Source organism: Podarcis vaucheri (assembly GCF_965113315.1).
Source record: "Podarcis vaucheri genome assembly, chromosome: 12".
Classification (NCBI taxonomy): domain Eukaryota; kingdom Metazoa; phylum Chordata; class Lepidosauria; order Squamata; family Lacertidae; genus Podarcis; species Podarcis vaucheri.
The window spans coordinates 43,271,968-43,292,066 of NC_138750.1; the positions used below are offsets into that span (position 1 = coordinate 43,271,968).

Consider the following 20,099-nt stretch of genomic DNA (forward strand, 5'->3'; position numbering starts at 1 on the left):
ACCGGGGAAGGGAGGGGGAACATTAGAATCCAAAGGCTTTGTAACCAACTTTTTGAATTTCTCTATACTTTCTATCTTATATTCTTTATAACTTTGATATTTTATGTTTCTGTTTTTTCTTTTTTTTAGAAAGGAGGAACTCGTGGAAGGAATGAGAGCGGATCTTGGGGAAAATTTTGTTCTATTATAAGACGAGGAGTGATGCTAAGATGGTGTAAATTTAAATTGGTTTATGAGTATAATATATTAGGTTTAATTGGGGATGAGAACTTGTGGAACCAACTTAGATAAAGGGGAATACAATCGGGAGGGGAAGGAGGAAGTCCCAGAAAGAAGGTTATGAAAAGAAGGGTCTAAATTAGTTTCTCTTTTTCTTTCTTTCCTTTATCTTTCTTATTTTCTTATTCTGTTATTATTGGAAATTTTAATAAATATGATTATAAAAAAAAAAAAAAAAAAAGGAAGCTTTCATCAAACTCAAGCCAGACCTGCCCTTTCATAAACACAAGCCTGGTTTCCCCGTCCAGGCAGTTTAAAAGGAAACCAAGAGACTGCCTGCTTCATTGAACACAAGGCTTAAAGTAGCTTCAGGATACAGGAAGGTGGAATGTGTGCTATTGATGCCCTGCAAATCCAGCATCGCCTGAGCTCTGCAAGTGTGGCTTTCTCCCGATTGAAGTGCAGAGCGTTTGAGGACCGGGACATTCGCAGGGAAACCAAAATGCTTGTTTACAAAGCTATTGTACTACCAACCTTACTGTAGGCTTGTGAAACATGGACTACTTACAAACGCCATCTCCAGCTTCTCAAAAGATTCCAACAGTGGTGTCTCTGAAAAATCTTACACATCACTTGGGAAGACAGGCGAACTAATATCAGTGTACTGGATGAAGCAAAGATCACCTGTGTTGAAGCAATGATTCTTCAACATCAGCTTTGTTGGACTGGTCATGTTATGTGGATGCCTGATTATCGTATTCCAAAGCAACTACTCTATTCTGAAATTTAAAATGGAAAGCGTAATGCTGGTGGTCAATAAAAGAGGTTTAAAGACTGTCTCAAGGCTAATCTAAAAAAAATGTAGTATAAACCCCGACAACTGGGAAACACTGGCCTGTGAGTGCTCCAGTTGGAGAACAGCCTTTACCAAAGGTGTCATGGACTTTGAAGACACTCAAACTCAGGACGCAAGGGAGAAACGTGCTAAGAGGAAGGCACACTTGGCAAATCCACACCGTGATCAGTTCCTGCCCGGGAACCATTGTCCCCACTGTGGAAGGACTTGTGGGTCCAGAATTGGCCTCCACAGTCACTTACAGGCTCATTGTTAAAACCATGTTTATGGAAGACAATCTTACTCGGCTACGAGTGATCACCAAAGAAAGAAGAAGAAGAAGAATTCAGAAAACAAAGGAAGAGAGGCTGCTGGCAGCTTTGATATCTGCCTTCCCCAAGAGGTGTCTCCATGGGGGGGGGGCGTTGTCCCCTAACTTCAAATATTCAGATAACTCAACCAACAGCATGTTAGCATCCACACTGTCTGGAGCCTGCACCCTTGTTTCGTATGTATTCTTAACTTTTTGCAGCTCCTGAAATTATCTATTGTATTGCACAGCCAATCTCCATGAACCTGGCATGGTTCATAAATGAAAGGACCCTCTGCTTTGAGGCTGCTGATTAGTCTTACAGTTAAAGTGGAGAACTGAGCCAATAGCTTCAAGAGGCCCTTGATTTTGATATTCACAAGTTTTACAGAACATTACAGGGCATTGTCAAACAAATCCCCCCGATTCCACAGTGACTCCTATTTCCAGCTCAAAACAAGAGCCCAAAATAAATGTATACGTTTTGGAAACTGAAACCTTGAAACAGGGACCTGGTGTGTTTGCCATGTGTACTTTGCTGGCTTGCAGTCACCCCAGAGATGGTCCTTAATGCCTCCAGCATAGCTTGCTGGAGAGACTAATACATTTGTCTCTGCAGTTCATTAACTCACAAATGTGTTCTTCAGTCAGCCAGCTGAGGTCCCTCTTCATACCACCTGTTTAGTGCCATGCTGAGCCAAAAGCTACTTTGGGAGAATAAGGGCAGGCAGGAGGCAAGAAAGAAAGGTTCTCCATTTCTCTCTCTCTCATTCTGTCTCTTACAAAGAGGCCTCAGCAGTGCTAGACTATATGGAGAACACACTTGACTATATCTGTGTTGTGGTCCTACTGCTGATTTCACAGTGCCCATACAAATGCACAGTCCTGACCCAACACTGTCTGGGGCCTTGTGCCATAAGGCTCCCAACTTCCACTGCCAGCCAAATTCATCAGCTCTCTCTGAATTCTGTGATCCAGCAACCCACCAGTGGGGCATCTTTCAGTGGAAGCCATTATCTGGTTTGGGATGCTACAGAAGCAAAGCCCAATGGAGCTAAGATGTATTGTGCCTTCTGTTTCTCTTTTCACATACTTCCACATTTTTCTAGAGCGGGGCGGCCTAACAGATGTCATTGGGTTACAGCTCCCATCATCCATGGCCATTGGCCATGGTGGCAGGGCTGATGGGTGCTGTATTCCAGCAACATCTGCAGGGCCACAGGTTAGCCATTCCTGCTCTGAAATGTTCATAGTACCACATTTTCCTCCCATTATTTGGGGTGTATTCAGTTCCAGCTTATCTGTAAAGCTTACAGGGGTGCCAGAACCAGAACCTTACATGGAATTCAAGAAAATGAATATAATTCATGGGAAGCCTTAGTAGTTCTTCTGTTCAGTGCACTTCTGCCCATCTGCCAGACAAGATGTTGCGGCTGAAGGAGCTCAGGAGCAGTCACCATGGTAAGAGGGGACAGAGAGAGAAAGGGAAGGTGAACCAGGGGTCTAGCCATGGTTTAGGAGATTGGGACCTAAGAGCTAGTCTTACATGGTACAACCAGCCATATGGGTGTTGTTTTGAAAGGTTCCCCAGGGTTGGGGAACCTTTTTCAGCCTGAGGGCACATTCCTTTAACCTGCAGCTTCCTGGGGACCCAGCAGCAAAGAGTAGCAGGGGCTAGAGGCAGAAGTGGAGGACATAAAAGATGTGACTCTCATATCTGTACAGTAGGCTGCATTCCAGCCTTGCAAAAGTCAGAGGTTGATGCACACCCAGGCATTATCACAGATCAAGGATGTGTTCCAGCCAGGCTTGAACCATCCAACTTTTTGCTTCCACTGCAAGCTGCCTTTGTACTCTTCTCAGTTTCTCTCTAGCTGGGCGGAGCTGTGGTGGGATGGTGTTAAACATTTCAGGAACCAGAAATGTTCAGAGAGTTGCTTTACTCATTGTTCCCAAAGGTCTGTGGCAGGAGAGTCACAGCCCAAAGGCTGCTCAAATATGACTGCTACTTACACCTCCCCTAGCTTCTTCCTAGCTGTCGCTGCTTTGTGGATTGTTCTGGTGGGTTGCTGAGTATTTGCAGGCAGAGACTAGTGGTGACACTCAGAAGGTTATGGTTCACCACGGAATCTTTAATAACTGGGGCATATGTGATGTGTGAGTGAGTTTGTTTCCTGGCACCTCCTTTTGTTGGGAGACGGCTCTGCCACAGTCTCCATCCCCTTCACGATGACGCAGAAGACTTGAAGAATCCATTTCCAGAGGAGCAGCAGGTTGCAGCAAAAACAACAGAGTCTTGTGCACACCTTAAAGACTGACAAATCCATTACGGCATCAGCTTTTGCGACTCAAGCCCACTTCATCAGATGCCAGTCCGTTGAGGCATCTACACTGCTGCGGCAGGCAGGGTGGAATCCAATGTGTTTTCCCCAATAGGCAAGGTCACTTCCAGACAGAGCCGCCTGAAATCCGAGCGCGATCAGAGGATCCCTCTCACTTTTCCAGGCTGATCCTGAAGCAGCATCCCAGCACCGATCTCGAATGTCTTCCCTCCCGAATGTCTGAATTCCCTGTCTGAGCGCACGAGCCGGAGTCCTCGGCCACCACGTCTCCCACACCTCTGCGCTGTCCCTGCGAGACAGTTCTTTCCGCGAGGGGTCAGCGCGTTTGTCGCCAGAGCCCGAGTCGGCCAGCGCTGCCCTTTCCGCCGCCTAGAAGGGAGTCGTGATCAGACGCACAGGCAGCGCGTCCCTTCGCCATCCGCGCCACAAGTCCCGGGGCTAAAGAGGCGATCATCTGGCGGAGCGCAAATAAATACACCCCTCCTCTGTCCGCTTGGCTGTGAAAGCGAAGTGCGAGCGGATCAGCACCATGGAGAGCGCCTAGCGCAGCCGCTCGCTGGTCTCCCGCCCACCCACCCAGCCAGCCAGCGCCGGTGTCTGTCTGGAGCGCACAGCCAGAGCGCCACGCTCAGCTGCTTCTCCCGGCGCCGTCGTCGCCGCCATCGCCACCCGCCTTGCCCGGCCCTCTCGCCCAGCCACAACCCCGCCACACGCTCATTCACACACACACACACGCTCCCTCCCTCCCCCGCCCTCTCCGCGTCTCTCTGTCTTTCGCACACACAGCCCAGGCGCGCTCGCTGCACTTCACCGGCTCCTCGCAAGCACCGCAGATGGCAACTCCCGGCGCGGGTTTTTGGTCCTTCGGGTCTGAAGATGGATCCGGAGACCCTGAGAACCCCGGTCCAGGTAGGAGCCCCCACTCACTCACTCAGTCACCCCCCCCCCAGGAAGACCACGACGCATCTTTCAGCGCCTGCCTCCTGCGCAAAGTTGCCAGCCCAGATCCTGGAAGGCTTGGCTTGACCCTGACCTGACTTTTTTCCCATCCCCCACCGCTGCCACCGTCGTCTGGTTTTATAATCGTTCGTGCCTTTGGCCGCCTTAAGAAGATCGAGGGGGCCGCCCGTCCCTGACAGGAGAAGGCGCCCCTCTAAGACGGGATTCATTTGAAGGGGCCAAAATACCAGCATGGCAGGACCTAAAGAAGACGCAGCGGGCCGCCTCACCTGCGCGCAGCGAGGGACCCGGAGCGCCCCTGGCCGGCTCGGAGAAAAGCAGCTCAGTGGAATATCTCTCAGGATGCTGCTACCTGGCTGGGGCTCACCCAAACACAACTGGCCCTAAATAAAGGGAAGGAGCGGGGTGGGCAGAAGGGTGGACACAGGTTGCGTCGCTGAGAGGGGACGGGAGCGCTTTTCGCTTAGAAAGTGTCCTGGATTGCTGAAGGATCCATATGCTTGCATCGCCAAGACTGCTTACGCGCATTTGTCCGCTTGCTTCATTCTAACGCGCCTCTTCCCATATGGAGGGCTTGGGGGCAGCTAGCAGTACGTGCGCAGCTCAATCCTAAGCATCTTCTTACTCAGAAGTAAGGACCCTTTGATTTCATTGGGGCTTTCTCCCGTCTAAGTATGCGCAGGATTGCAGCCCTTACATTACCCATAACATAACCCATATACCATGCGCTAAATCCTAAGCAAACCCCGGCGAGGGGGAAGCATCATGTCTGGTCTGCAGTGACCCTGTTATGTGTGCTTGCGTGGGGGGCCATCTTCCTCATCGAACCCACACGAAACGACCCGTCTGATCCTATATTCTTGTTTCTCCCCCCTCAGCAAAAGCTTGGTGTCAAGCTGCCCAGAAGTTTACAGGAGGCATTTCAACCAAACTCTGTGGTAAGCGATGAGAAGGAAACGGGGGAAGCAAATCGCAGGAAGAAGCTTTAATAAAATAGGGCGGGGGTGGAGACGTTTTACATAGGAAACAAAACAAAACAAAACAAAAAAATACTCCCTCTCCCACCCCCCCAGCGCGCGCACCCTCCCTTTTCCAAAGGATCCGAGGAGGACTTCCCAGAGTAAGTTGAAGACTCGGCGATGGGTCTATGGAGCTGCCTTGAACGAACCGTGCTGGGTCCCCCCACTCGGTGCTTTTGAGCCTCCGCTGTGCCATTTAGGCTTCGCCCTTTGTGTCTTTGTTAGCTTTGCTGTACGGAGATGGGGAGAAGCCCATGGAAACGGGGGCTGCTAAGGAGGACCCGAGCTCGGCCGCCAGGAAGGCCCCTTGCACCTGCAATAAAAAGCCCTGCGGTTGCCAGAAAGAGGATGTCAATTATGCGTTTTTACACGCGTCAGGTAACCATCTCCTAACTGGGGTGGGGGTGTCAGAATGAGGTCAGCCGGACTGGATGCTTTGGAAGCCACTCATCAGCTGGTATATGTTCCAAAGGAGGAAGCCTTTGGGTGGAAAGCATTATAATCCTGGTTCATTAAATCCAATGGGAACTTTGCCATTGACAGAGGCTTGGTAAACATCTCTGTGCGACCACCCTGGCTTCCTCTTGCCAAGAAGATTTCGATTAGGCAGAGGCTGAGCAATGCATAAATACGTGTGTGTATATACCAGGACACACTTGATTGTCGTTAGCATTCTAGGTTCTAGAGGCAATAAATGTCGTTATCCCACTTTAAAGCGTGTGTTCGGTGGTGATGTGTGAATGGGTGTGCGGCGAGAGGGAAATCCAGCAGTTGGAATCAGGTTGTTAATTCTGGAAACTCTTGCCAAAAAGCTTATTGACAGGATATGAATCTTTCTGCTTCATCAAATCCCTCCGAAACCTTCTACGCCGAGTGGCAATGTATTAAACCGATAAATGGCCTTCCTCGGAATCACAGGCGCTGGTTCGACATTCTCAATTAGTCAGCGCCTGAAAATATTGGAGACTGATACCATAGATTCTTTTCCTAACTACCTTATGGTGGTTTCAGCACCACTTGGAGGGACAGCGACTAAGAACAATTTAAGCCTTAACTGCGGGGTGAGGCATATTGGTAATTGACGACATAAATGTCAGAATTAAAGAGAAATTAGTGGTGGGAACTCATTACAAAACATGGCATGCACGAAGTACAAAGATGTTTACTATTTTGAAAGCGAGGCAATTGCACCTTGATTTTTTAATTTTTCTTTTTCATTTAATCTGCTTTTTGATAGATGATGGTAGATGACTCTTATTTTTTTATTTTTTTGTTAAAAATAAAAAGCTCAAATATTCAGTATAAGTAGAAACATGAGTAGGAGCAATGAGATCTTTAACGGACCCATTTTCAAGTAATAAATCAACTTCTAACTACAGGATTTTGTTTACTAACAGAGACATAAAAGTACAGTATTTATATTACCAGGAAATGAACATTTGTAAAATAAAGCTTCAGTGGCTTTTGTAGTCGTCTGTACCTCTGAATAATATTTAATATAAAAGAGACCAATTTCGATGGTTCACTGTAAGTAGAAAAAGTGTCCAAAACCTAACTATGAAATCAATGTCGTATTTCACCGCTTTCCATCCTTTCAGATCTTCTGCCAGCCTCGGACGGAGAATTAGCTACTTTGTCTTTCCTACAAGATGTTATGGACATTTTGCTCCAGTACCTGGTGACAAATTTCGACAGATCAACCAAAGTTATTGATTTCCATTACCCAAACGAGCTACTTCAGGAATATAATTGGGATTTGGCAGATCAACCCCAGACTTTGGAAGAAATTCTGTCGAACTGCAGGATCGCGCTAAAATATGCCATTAAAACAGGTAACTGCTACATTCGGGTGTTATAATGTAAAATGATTCTAAGTTAAAGTCACAGGCGCCCCCCACCCTCCCTCCGTCTCTTTGTGCTTTTGGAATCGGGAGAGAAACCCGGCCGGTTTTTAGTATTTATTGTCTTGCGCTGAGGAGCAATGTCTGACGTTTGGAACAAACAAGCAGTAATTCCTGCGCTGAAAGAAGGTAGAGAGGGGAGCTCTGTCTATTCGGTGCAGATCACTCATAGCTTCTTGGCTGAAAAGATACTACTAGCTGGTTTTGTTTTATGAGATCATGTAGCCATGGCTTGTGGTGGTGACAACAGGTTCTTGAATTAAAGACACACATTTTTGGCGTGGTGTAAATTACAGATTTCCTTATGACTAAGAGTAAAATTGTACAGTCGCTTCTTTTAGACGTCCTCTCCCATTTTTTATTTTTTATTTTAATGGAAATTGAGCCAGCAAGGGAAAATAGTTTCTTCTCTTTTATTATTATATCACCACTAAACATACCCAGGTCCATAAATGAGGTCCCGATCCTTCTTTCTTTCACGTTTAAAATCCTAGCAGGGACTTCCAGAGCGCAAATCTGGAGGCAAACCGGATTTACTCCACTTGCTTACCTTGGAGTAAGCTACATTGAAAATAGAGAGGCTTACTTCTGAGTAGACATGTATAGTGTTGCGGTGTTGTGCCACTTAACTGAAGGAGCTCCTCTAAAAGAAGGGTTCAGTCAGACTTCCCGAAGAAAGGAATTCACCCAGAAGGGCATGGGGAGCAATCTGGGCTGTTTGGGCAGAACCAACAGGGCAAGAAGCAGCGGGTAAATTGAGCCCTGGTGCCTGGAGCAAAGTCCTGACCCCTGATGGCAAGTCTGGGCACCCTGAGCTGCACTGAACTGATTCATTCTCCTAAATGGACGGCGGCCCAATAAACAAGGTGAATTACATGCCAAATGGCCTTTTAAACTCCACTTTGTCGCCCGGTTCAAAAAGAGGTTGGAACCTGATTGCTGGAAATATGAGCTAATAATCCATAGTGTGTCGAGGAGATTTCTCTCTCCCCCGCCCTTCTCTCTCTCACACACACACACACATACACACGCGTAAGAGGGTGGACAGCCATGGAGATACAGAATTGGGCTGCAATTCTACCCACGCTTACCTGGCTGGGGCTGAGCCCACCTTGGAACCTGGTAGGACATTTCTGAATAAACAGGACCCAGATGATTCTCTCGCCGTTGATCCCCCCCACACACACACCCTCAGAAGTAAATCCTATTGTATTCAACGGGCCTTACTTCCAATTAAGTGCCCATAGGGTTGCAGCCTTTGACTACCCTACAGAATCAACAAACACAGAGTGTGAGGTTTGTATTGATTTTGCTTCGAGTTTCTTTTCTTTTCTATTATGGCATATTTCTGATGGGCTGGTTTCATGTGTGATTTTCATTGTGAGTGATGGTTTTTGCCTTCGATTCTTTTCCTCCCTCCCTGTACCTTGTAGGGCTTGATCGTGTTTTATAATAATAATAATAATAATAATAATAATAATAATAATAATAATAATAATAAAATAATAATAATCCCTGTCAAGAAAACTCAGACCCAGACGTCACGATTGGTTGCATTAGCGTTTGACGTGCTGATTTACGACCTTGCCATCTATCAGCGGAGATGAGATTATTTCATGCCTTAAAGTGCCTCGTTTTGGATGCAATCCATAACACCAGTTAAAGGCGGCGCCTTAAAACGTGCCATTGGTTTCAGGGTGGTGTGGGTTGGCCTTTGGCAGTCGGATCCCAAACATAGTCTCTTGGAAGTAAGGCCCGTTTGTTTCAGTGGGATTCATCCTCAAGCGTGTATCTGACCGAAGCCTTAACTTACCGGTAATAACAAATCAAGAAACGTGACGGAGGAAGGGACGGCTAAGACCACAATCTTATACCTGGGAATAAACCCTACTGAACTCAATGCTTGCTTCCGAATAGACAAATCTAGAACCTTGGGAGTAAGCCTCTTTGAAACCAGTGGGGCTTATTTCTGAGAAGACACGCGTTGAGCGTTATGTCTGCATACGTGTATTTATAGGCATCGCTGTAAACACATTGGAAATTAAAGGGTTAGGCGATACAGACGTGGGGGGTGGGTTTTCTAGTGTCGGCCACACACGTGCACACATACACAGATTTACGTATAAGGCGTGGGTATAGAGAGGGAGAAAGCGTAAATAGTGCGCGCGTGTAGTCAAAACGCCGCGCAATCCAAGAGGCACGATGCGACAGGGCGCGGCTTTTACGGAGTCGGGCTCTCGCGACCCCCCCCCCAAAGGAAAGTGACATTAAAGGCGATGGGACGTTGGCGAAAGCAGTGAAAGCAGCGAAGCCGGCTGAGTCTCGCCTGCCCATTCTGACCGATGTTCCCAAAGAAACGCGAACAGATAATCGGAGCACGTCCAGAACATCATTTAACTGCCAGGTGGATGTACCGGGAGCTGAGCTCTCCCCCCGCCCGCCGGGTGTGGGGGATGCAACGGGAGAAGCGCCTCACAACGTCTTGGGGATGACAACCTCCCAATCAAAATGATTTGTTAGCCATTATCGATCATTTCCATCGCGCGCTCCTTATTATATTATTTCGATTCCTTCAACGGGCGTAAATTCTTCCAAACGAGGTTCCTACCAGAGCGTCCGCCCTTTCCCGGGATACCTAGAGAGAAGCGTGGCCGATTAAAAACCAGCAATTAGGAGTGTTATGTTGTCAAGTGACGGAAAAACCAAGCCGCGTATAAATTAAATGTATGACTCGCGCACTACATACATAGGTGTGTGTGTGTGTGTGTGTGTGTGTGTGTGTGTGTGTGTGTGTGTGTGTATATATATATATATATATATATATATATATATATATATATAATATATAATATATATAATGTATATATAGGTACCTGACTCCAATTTAATCATTGTAATACAGTGTCTATTCCATCTCCCTCTCATAGATATAGATATAGATATAGATATAGATATAGATATAGATATAGATATAGATATAGATATAGATATAGATATAGATATAGATATAGATATAGATATAGATATAGATATAGATATAGATATAGATATAGATATAGATATAGATATAGATATAGATGATTTTCCTTAGGAGCATTTTTGGAAAAAATGATTTAAATATTTTAAATTTGATTTTAGTAGTCCTTCTTGCTTGTAAAATTGGTGTCCCCTTCCTAATTGTTTTGTTGAAAAGAAAGTGCACCTGTGAGTTTGTGTTTATTAGGAAGGAGCCATATATCGGTTCATTCAGTGCCCAAAGGCGTCCACTTTACGGCCCTGAGGCTGAGCCACGTTTGTTTCGACCCGATTCGTTTATTGATTTCGGCTGAAATCCTAAACACGGTCCCTAAGGAGTCCTTTCCATTGAACTCAGGAGCACTTAGTTCTGCGTAAACATGGATAAGATCCAGCTATTAAAAATACAGGGGGAAACGTCAACAAGATTTGCGGCAATCAAATAGCAAATTCTGTTTTGCGTATGACATTTCTGTCCACAAATCGGCCAAACCACCAGTAAACAACCCTGAACATTCTTTTGTAAGCGTCTTCTTTGAAAGAAAGGAGAGTCACTTCGGAATAAGTAAAGGATCCGACGGCTGTGAGGCTATAGAGCCGAATTTCTTGGAAGGAAGCGCGGTTGAAATCTGTTTGAAACGTCTTCCCAGTGACTCCGAAATATTCTGTGTTTTGCGCAAGCAGGAAGAGGTCAAGTGTGTCTACGAAAGCGCAGCTCTCGTTTGTAGTCAGTCGCTCTGGGATCGGACGGGCGATTGAGGATTGCTTCGATTGAGAGGGTGAGGCTGGGGTTGGTGGTCTTTTGTTCTCTCCCCATCTGGGTCTCTCTAATCCCACAGCTGCCAACCTGGCTACTCCGGTTTAAGCGTTTTGTGGATCGCAATCACGGTTGCGCGTATTAACATCCGAGCCTAAAGAAAGATGTATTAATTAGGAGTTGGGGGGGGGGGAGAGAGAGACTTTTGCCACTGGGTATTGAATCTGATGCGCACAACTGGATCTGTCGGGTGTCTCGAGTAGGTGCTGAAGGGTCACGATCCGCGATTGGCGCCTCTCCAAACGCTCCGAAATGAGAGCAGTTACCCGAGCGGCGATCGTCACATCCCATTTGCGCGTTTCCCTTTCTCAACGCGTTTCCTAACGATCGCCTGTCCCGGAGGGGATCTCATTCATTAGAGCGCCTAGAGCAAGATGGAGCGGGCGGGCAGCCACTACCTGCTTGCTTCGCTCTGCGCCTCCAGGGAGCCTTTCCAGAAGGAACCTGTTATACTGAGGATCGCGGTGCGCGGATATGGCAGGCGGACCCGCTCGCGCGTGTTTTGGGGGAGGAGGGAGCTGGCAAGGAGGAGAAATGAGCCAAGTAGGACACGCGCAACCAGGGCTGGGAAAGGCAGCGAGACACTTTCTTGCAGGACTCTTCGCATTTCTTGCTGCCAGCCAGGCAGCTTGTGGTGAGTCACCGGGCGACACTACACGTGGGAATGAAGGACTCCATCCTAGGAGGAGGATGGGCAGGTGCGTTAGCAGAGGTACAAAGAGTCGGTTATATCGAGGAAGGACTGTGATCATATGTGTAAGTGTACACACAACATCTTACAAAGCAGAGACATCACCTTGCCAACAAAGGTCCGTATAGTTAAAGCCATGGTTTTCCCAGTAGTGATGTATGGAAGTGAGAGCTGGACCATAAAGAAGACTGATCGCCAAAGAATTTATGCTTTTGAATTATGGTGCTGGAGGAGACTCTTGAGAGTCCCATGGACTGCAAGAAGATCAAACCTCTCCATTCTGAAGGAAATCAGCCCTGAGTGCTCACTGGAAGGACAGATCCTGAAGCTGAGGCTCCAATACTTTGGCCACCTCATGAGAAGAGAAGACTCCCTGGAAAAGACCCTGATGTTGGGAAAGATGGAGAAGGGGACGACAGAGGACGAGATGGTTGGACAGTGTTCTTGAAGCTACCAGCATGAGTTTGACCAAACAACAACACACACAACGGGATGCACCGACGTGGCTGGCTCAGAGAGAGCGAAGAGGCCCCTAAATGAGCGCAGCAGTGAGGGGATTGCACCAAGTCTATCTCTCCGATGTGCCACGTAGAAGGTTTGTGCGATTCTGTAGCAGAGAACGAGAGAAACACTCGAAAATATGATCCCCTGCGATACTAACATGGTTCAGTCGGTAGCGCAGGAGACTCTTAATCTATGATTCCACCCCACCCGCTTCTGGAAGGATCATTAAAAACCAAAAGCCTGGTTATGAGAGGAAAGTTTTGCCTGGCGCCTAAAGGCTTGGGAGGAAACTCCATAGAATTCAATGAGATTCTATGCGCAGGATTACATTGCCAAGCGCTCCAGTCCGCTCCATCGGATGCATGAAGAGCCTGAAAATTCAATTTCAGAGGGATTGGTTTTCCAGCAATCAGGCTTGTGGCAGCTCATTTACTCCGGAGTAAGGCCCTCTGAGTTTTCAATGGGTCTCGTCCCACCGCTGGTCTCAACTGGATTTAAATCGATCAAGATGTATTTCAGAGATTTACGATGTTGTCTCACAAGCCCCATAAACTTAACCTACTTCTTGCCCATCGGTTGCGTTCTTCTTTGTTTAATCGGAAGTCAGGTGAGCCGATTTCGATGGGGTTTTCTCCCTGGTAAATGATTCCAGTTTTGTATTGCGCTTTGTTTGCAATCCTGAATTCGAAACTTGGGAAGGAAATACGAAAGCGACAACATGACTCAATTCCATCAGCCCTAGCCAGCGTGACCAATAGGCAGGGCGGAAAGTGTAGTTCATGGAAATTCAGCTACTCACGATTTATAAAAGCCCTGAGTGGTTGTGTGAAGTAGAGTGGCTTCTTCATCCGGGTCTGTCTCTGGTTTGGCGGGGGACGGCTGTGAGCAGAGTTCGTACTAAATGCATTCTAAAGACAAAATAAAAAAATTCCTTCCAGTAGCACCTTAAAGACCAACTAAGTTAGTTCTTGGTATGAGCTTTCGTGTGCATGTACACTTCTTCAGATACTTCAGTGTATCTGAAGTGTATCTGAAGAAGTGTGCATGCACACGAAAGCTCATACCAAGAACTAACTTAGTTGGTCTTTAAGGTGCTACTGGAAGGAATTTTTTTATTTTGACTATGGCAGACCAACACGGCTACCTATCTACTACTGCATTCTAAAGAGCAATCAATCCGATTTAAACCATGCATTGCGGGGTTTTGATGTTAAAGGGAAGGAGGGTGGGGGAGAAAAGCGGCAACATAAGCGGCAGAGGCAGTGGGGGGCGAGCAAGAACAAGAACAAAGGCCTAGCACCGCGTGTGAACGGGCCCGCTGCACGTCCTTGGCAAATTGGACTCTCTTCGGAGTAAAGCACGCGTAGAAATGCTCCGTGGAATCGGTGTATGTCAAAAGCAGGAGATAAACATCAGGCTGCCAGGGGGCGCTGCTGTGAGCTTGGATTCTGAAATAGTTCTTTCAGGCTGCAAATTCCAAGCCGGATTCGAACCAAACATTCTGCTCAAGAAGGCCTGGTGTTGTCAGTCTACCTGGTTCCCGCTTTCCAAGCAATGAAATTCCCCATCTAAAGCTGTGAGGATGGTGGCTGCGTTTGATGTTGAAAAGTAATAGCCAAAAATGATAGCCCTACTACACGATGGAGGTGTCTTTCTTCTGGTTCTGCAGAGCCGGTTGGCTGAACTATGTTGTCCTTTGGCCTCTTCCAGGAAGGCAGTTTTAGTGGATGAGGAATAGCTAATTCTGGTGAATTTTATCCCCCCCCCCACATCAAGGATGGGGAACCTGTGGTCCTCCAGACAATGCTGGACTGCAGCTCCCATGACCACTGGCCATTGGCCATGCTGACTGGGGTTGATGGGAGTTGGAGTCCCAACAGCGCATGGAGGCCCACTGGTTCTCAGCCATGGTAAGATCACAGCCCCTCCTGGAGTTCATTTGAGTTGGAAACTGCTGAGCTGCTCCCATATAATCCTATTTTTTCTTTCTCCTGCTTTATGGCTTCTGTTGCGGTACGGTGGTACCTCGGGTTACATACGCTTCAGGTTACGGACTCCACTGACCCAGAAATAGTACTTTAGGTTAAGAGCTTTGCTTCAGGATGAGAACAGAAATCGTGCTCCGGCGGCACAGCAGCAGCGGGAGGCCCCATTAGCTAAAGTGGTGCTTCAGGTTAAGAACAGTTTCAAGTTAAGAACAGACCTCTGGAACGAATTAAGTACTTAACTCGAGGTACCACTGTACTTCCACCTTTTGCCATTCTGTTGTCTTCTTCTTCCTGTATGTTTGAACTCTTCTAAAGATTTCTCTCCTATGAAAATCAACAAATAGATAGATGATATAGATAGATAGATAGATAGATAGATAGATAGATAGATAGATAGATAGATAGAGGTAATGGTCCTCAAACTTGGTACTGGATATTAACCTGGAATCTAAAAAGAATGCATGTGAAAGTGATACTAATTTCCCATCTCCTGCTGTTCCAGTGTTGTTGCAGGATCATTGTTGGCTAGGTGAAGTAAGGGCAAGTGAGGGCCCATAGCAGGGGTGGGGAAACTGTGGCCCTCCAGATATTGTTGGAGCCAGCTCCCAGCATGCCCGGTGTTCAGAGATCATGGAAGCTGTAGTCTAGCATCTGGAAGATGATGTGTTCCTCACCCCCTCATTACTGTCTCTGAAATAGATTATACTGGAAAATACACTTGCAGCACAGTTCTATCCATTTTTACACCGATGGTTTCTTTTGTGGTCTTCTGTTAAATGGCTGCCTGCTGTTCTCACTGACAGAAGAAGTAGAAGAGTTTGGGTTTGATATCCTGCTTTATCACTACCTGAAGGAGTCTCAAAGCGGCTAACATTCTCCTTTCCCTTCCTCCCCCACAAAAAACACTCTGTGAGGTGAGTGGGGCTGAGAGACTTCAGAGAAGTGTGACTGGCCCAAGGTCACCCAGCAGCTGCATGTGGAGGAGCGGAGACGCAAACCCAGTTCCCCAGATTACGAGTCTATCGCTCTTAACCACTACACCACACTGGCTCTCCACAGGTGGATCTGCAGGGGGATCAGGCCAGTGACTCATCTAGGCTGGCATCCTGTTCTCACAGTGGACAACCAGAATCCTGGGGGAATCCCTCCATCAGGGCATGAGCACAACAGCTCTCTAGCTACCTTTGATTCCCAACAACTGATATTCAGATACAGTGGATTTTGGCTTTGATCGCGCTGGGAAGGGAAGAAGTCAGCCTGACCTTCCTGTGTGTGCAACCTTCCCTGTGCACAGTTATTAATGAAAGAAAAACGTGTAGGCTACATATCAAGCAAATGTCTAGCTGGCCTAGGTTCCATGTCATGTAGAAGCACACCCTGTCAGACTGGGACCAGGGAGACCCACAGGGTCTCTCTCACTCTAATCTTCCTCACAGGGTCATTGGGTGGTTGCCAAGCCATCTAGGCCACCTTGAACTTAAGGGCCAGTACGGTGTAGTGGTTAGTGTGTCAAATAGGACCTGGAAGACGAGAGTCCAAATCTCTCTCTTGATCATGATGCTCACAGGTGACCTTGAGCCAGTCACTGCCTCTCAGCCTAATCTGCCTCACGGGGCTGCTACACATCACCTCGAGCTCTTTGGAGAAGAGGTGGGACATAGCTGTAATAATATAAAGCAAAATTCCTTGGTAGCTGACACGTGCCTTCCGCCTGGCATAGCATGGCCAAGGGCTAGGGAGGATGGGAGGGTTTCACATTGCCTACCCCTGCCTTGGTGGAAGGAGACATATTGCTCTTATTATATTTTTAAAAACATAACAAAGAAAAAGGCCAAGTAGCAGAACCAGTGCTCTTTTGCGGCTGCTGGGCACTTCTATCCAGTCAACATCATTTAAGCGGAAGTAGCTGCCTTAGAAGGGTGAGGCAGAGACTCCATTTATAAGAGAATAATGAGTTTTGCTGCTGCTTCCCCCACCCCTAATTTCCCTCCTTTTGCTTCACCCACACAACCTGATTTCTGAGCCTTTGTGTGCCCGTACCATGGATGACGGACAGGGCTGAATTCTTTGTGTGGGGTGTGTGTCTGACTGATACAAGACTGCTGGAGACTGATAATTTCCCTCTTAGGTTTTTGTATGCCTTTCCTTAATAGCTCCTCTGTATCTCCCACCTTACAGGCAGGCGGGCAGGCAGCGATGTTCTTTTTGCCTGGGTTGGAACAGGTGTTCCTGGCCTGCTTTCGTAATCATCCAATGCTATTGAAGCGCCTCTTAATCTTTCTCTCTCTTTGCTGGTATCGAAACCTAGATAGGGCTTTATTTCGGATGAAGCCAGGCAAGGGTGTTCCGTGGCCCTAATGAGCTTCGGGAACATTTCCTTTATGTTTCAAAACCTCTCCGAAAGGGCTGCAAAAGATCTGCAAATCAAAACAACGAGAAGCCCTGTAAATGGACTTATCAGGCCACTGACTATTTTCTCATGCATCACTCTGACACAGCAAAGATGTTGACTTGAATTACATTTATTTGTTGTTGTTTGTTTTTGTTTTTAAAATCACAATTACCAGGAGATTCAGGGCTTCATAACTGTGTGTTCTGACAAGGGAGAAATGATCTGTATTTTCTGGTGTCTGAGCAATCTGCATGTCATCCTCAGCCCCTTCACTCACGGCGCAAAGCAGTTGGCAGAGAGTTCCATTTGCTCATTTTGCCCTGTCTCTTGTAATCATTAGAGGTTATTACAAGCCGCAGCAAGCTCCTTGGCTCATGGGCCTGCTTCTGCCTCTGAAATATAGCGTTCATTGACAACATGTGGCATGTGAGCAAAGGTCTTCCAAAGGGCTGTTGCTACAAGGCACCGTGAAGTTGACTTTAAAGAGGAGAAGGAAATGCAAACCTCGGCTTATCATTTCAAGCTTTTCTTGAGCTGTGATTAGATAGAAAACTGCTTCCATTTTTCTGCTCAGGTCCAGATTAAATATTTTGATAAGTATTTTGTAGAGCAGGATAGGTATTCTGTAGAGCAGGGTCATAGCCCAGTTGCGCTCCCTGGTTTGCTCCTGGCAGTGTGCATCCTTTTTTACACTGTGTGCCGAGAGTATCTAGAGACACCTCCAAACCATTCACCTTGGCTTATGTCAGATCTCTGCAGTAGTCAGTGGAGGCTGGTGCACTGGGGCTAATGGGCCACTGCCCTTCCAACCTCAGCCAGCTCCCACCTGCCCATCGTCCTACTTACATGCAGTCCAGAGGCTGGCCCTGCCTGTCAACCTCCTGCTCCTCCATCTCAGTGTTTCCCCTTAAAGAACTTAGCAGAGAAGTGGATGGGGACAAAACTGGAAAGAGTTGGCTCCACCCATCTCTGGCTCCACCTACCGTGCGGGTTCCCTTCCTACCAGTCCCAAGGATCACCACCCCTGAGAATAGCTTTGCAAATCTGCACCCTTTCCTGAGCAACAGGACATGAAGATCAGCCTTGAAAGGGGCACTTTGTAGTGGAAGAGAAAACACTACAGACTTGCTTGGCATCTGTCTGTCTTGGGAGACAATGGAGGAGTGCGCCTTTGCGGGTGAGGTCAAGCTGCTGGAAGGTTGCAGGCAGTGCCTGCTGTGGCTGTAGAGACTGATATGGGAGAGACAAGTTTTGTTGCAGCTGGGGCAGATGAAGGCATCCAGTTGTGCTGCTGCAGATGCACCATGGCGTTTCTTCTCGTAGGCAGAGAAGATTAGTCTAGTTGAAGTCTCATAGATATTAATTGGATATCATTAGCTATACAGTAGGCATGCATGGGGTTGCCACTAGGTCACTAGCTTCCTCTGCATTTGGGGCATAAGGTCTTTGTGGCAACCTGCCTATTCATAACAGCACAGGCATTACAGTTTCATTGTAATGCCTGTGTGCTGGTCCCGTGGGTTAACCGTGAGGCGAGGTCCGAGTCCAGTCCGAGGTCGAAGGTGCAGCTGGGTGCAGGGCAGAGAGTCGGGTAAGGTCAGGAGCAGGCATACAAGCAAGGAACCAGGGCTGGTCAGGAGCTCCGGCAGGAAAGCAGGACAGGGTTCAGGCAGGAACAGGAAACCAACGATGTTGCTCCCGCAACCTGGGACTGGGTGGGCTGGCCTTTATCTCCTCTGAGGCATAGGGTGGCCCTGATCCACAGGTGACTTGCCTCTCCTGGCCTGGAGGCAAGCACTCCTCCTGCGGGAACTTAGTTCCCTCCACCTCTCTGCCCTGAGCCTCTGCAGCTCAGGAGAGGCTGGAGGGTTACCGGACCCAGAAGCAACCTCAACTTCTTCTGACGGGGCTGAGAGTGGAGCACCTGCAGGCAATGGGTCCTCCCTCACCTCAGGAGCCAGAGCAGACTCAGCTGGTGCCTGCACCTGAGGATCCAGCATAGGTGAGGACCCTTCAGGCTCATGCCCCAGCCCCGGCTCAGCTGGTTCTGGAGGCGGGGAATCCTGTGCAGGCTGGGATCCCTCAGGTTCAGCATCCGAGTCCGAATCCCAGGCCATCACAGCCTGTTTACTTCTCCCCCACCTGCCACTTACCTACCAAGACCTGGATTGCTCATTTTCAGTTCTCTTTTCACACTCTCTCTGCGCCTGAGCAAACCAGTTTTGGCCTCCTGTGTTTGCATGTGTGTTAAAGAACATTCCAAGGTGACTTTGACAAAAGACCAGCCTAATTGGCCAATTAATGTTCCCCGTTAATGTTGAGGCCCAAGGGAGACCCACTTTGTGCAACAGAACAGCATGGTGAGGGAAATAATACAGTTGTACTCCACAGAAGGTCAGGGGATATTTGTCAAGCCCAAGTTCTGTACTAGCATATCGTTCTTCCAGCACTACCTGGTCAGCCATTTTCTGGCTGTCTCCTTACATATGATTTTTCAAATAGTGACAGGGAAATAGGATGGAGCAGGGCCTTCCAATGCTGTGTGTGTGTGTGTGTGCATGCCTGCACATGCATGAACATACCCCTTGCATTTTGGGAGGAACACTTGCATGCTGGGGAATACAAGGAAAGTAGACTGACTACATATCCTGTTTTACAGAGGTCAGTCCTCTGTTTGAAGGCATCTTTCACCAGAAGGGAGAGGAGGGCCCCCTAGGGGTGTCACATGAGCTCATAGTGCCTGGGGTGGACACGTGCGAGTGCCAGGGGCCGGGCGCATTGGGGGGGCATGAAGGGTGAAGGAACCCACCAGCCCAGAAACAAGCTCCCTTGGCCACGACGCCTCACAGGGTCAGGGCCGATGGAGCTCGTTCTTCTACATGCTGGCAAGCAAGGAGGCAATACAGGTACAAAGGACAGCTCCCAGGTAGCAGTCAAGTTGCCTTGGCAATAGGCAATCACATATCAACAAATTCAGGTCACACAGTTATAGTTGGTTGGGAGGTCTTGCACAACAGGCCCACTGGAAAGTGTGGAATACCACTTGTCTTGATATAATGTTGTTTTAACTTCCCTGCAAAAAAAAAATCAGAATTAATGCTCATTA

At 47.7% G+C, this 20,099-nt stretch overlaps 1 protein-coding gene across 3 annotated transcripts in view; it reads left to right on the forward strand.

The window, feature by feature from the left end:
• Positions 1-3,342: 3,342 nt before the first annotated feature.
• GAD2 (glutamate decarboxylase 2) overlaps positions 3,343-20,099 on the forward strand; it is a 40,100-nt gene continuing 23,343 nt past the window's right edge. Inside the window, exons 1-4 of one of the 3 annotated variants that reach the window (XM_082193862.1) lie at positions 3,344-4,615; positions 5,545-5,604; positions 5,911-6,063; positions 7,284-7,517. In XM_082193862.1, coding sequence (XP_082049988.1) covers positions 4,540-4,615; positions 5,545-5,604; positions 5,911-6,063; positions 7,284-7,517 — 523 coding nt within the window. In that variant the 5' untranslated portion in view covers positions 3,344-4,539. Of the gene's footprint in view, positions 4,616-5,544; positions 5,605-5,910; positions 6,064-6,351; positions 6,467-7,283; positions 7,518-20,099 lie in introns of those variants that run through there. The other 2 variants (XM_082193863.1, XM_082193864.1) reach the window with 2 other exon arrangements.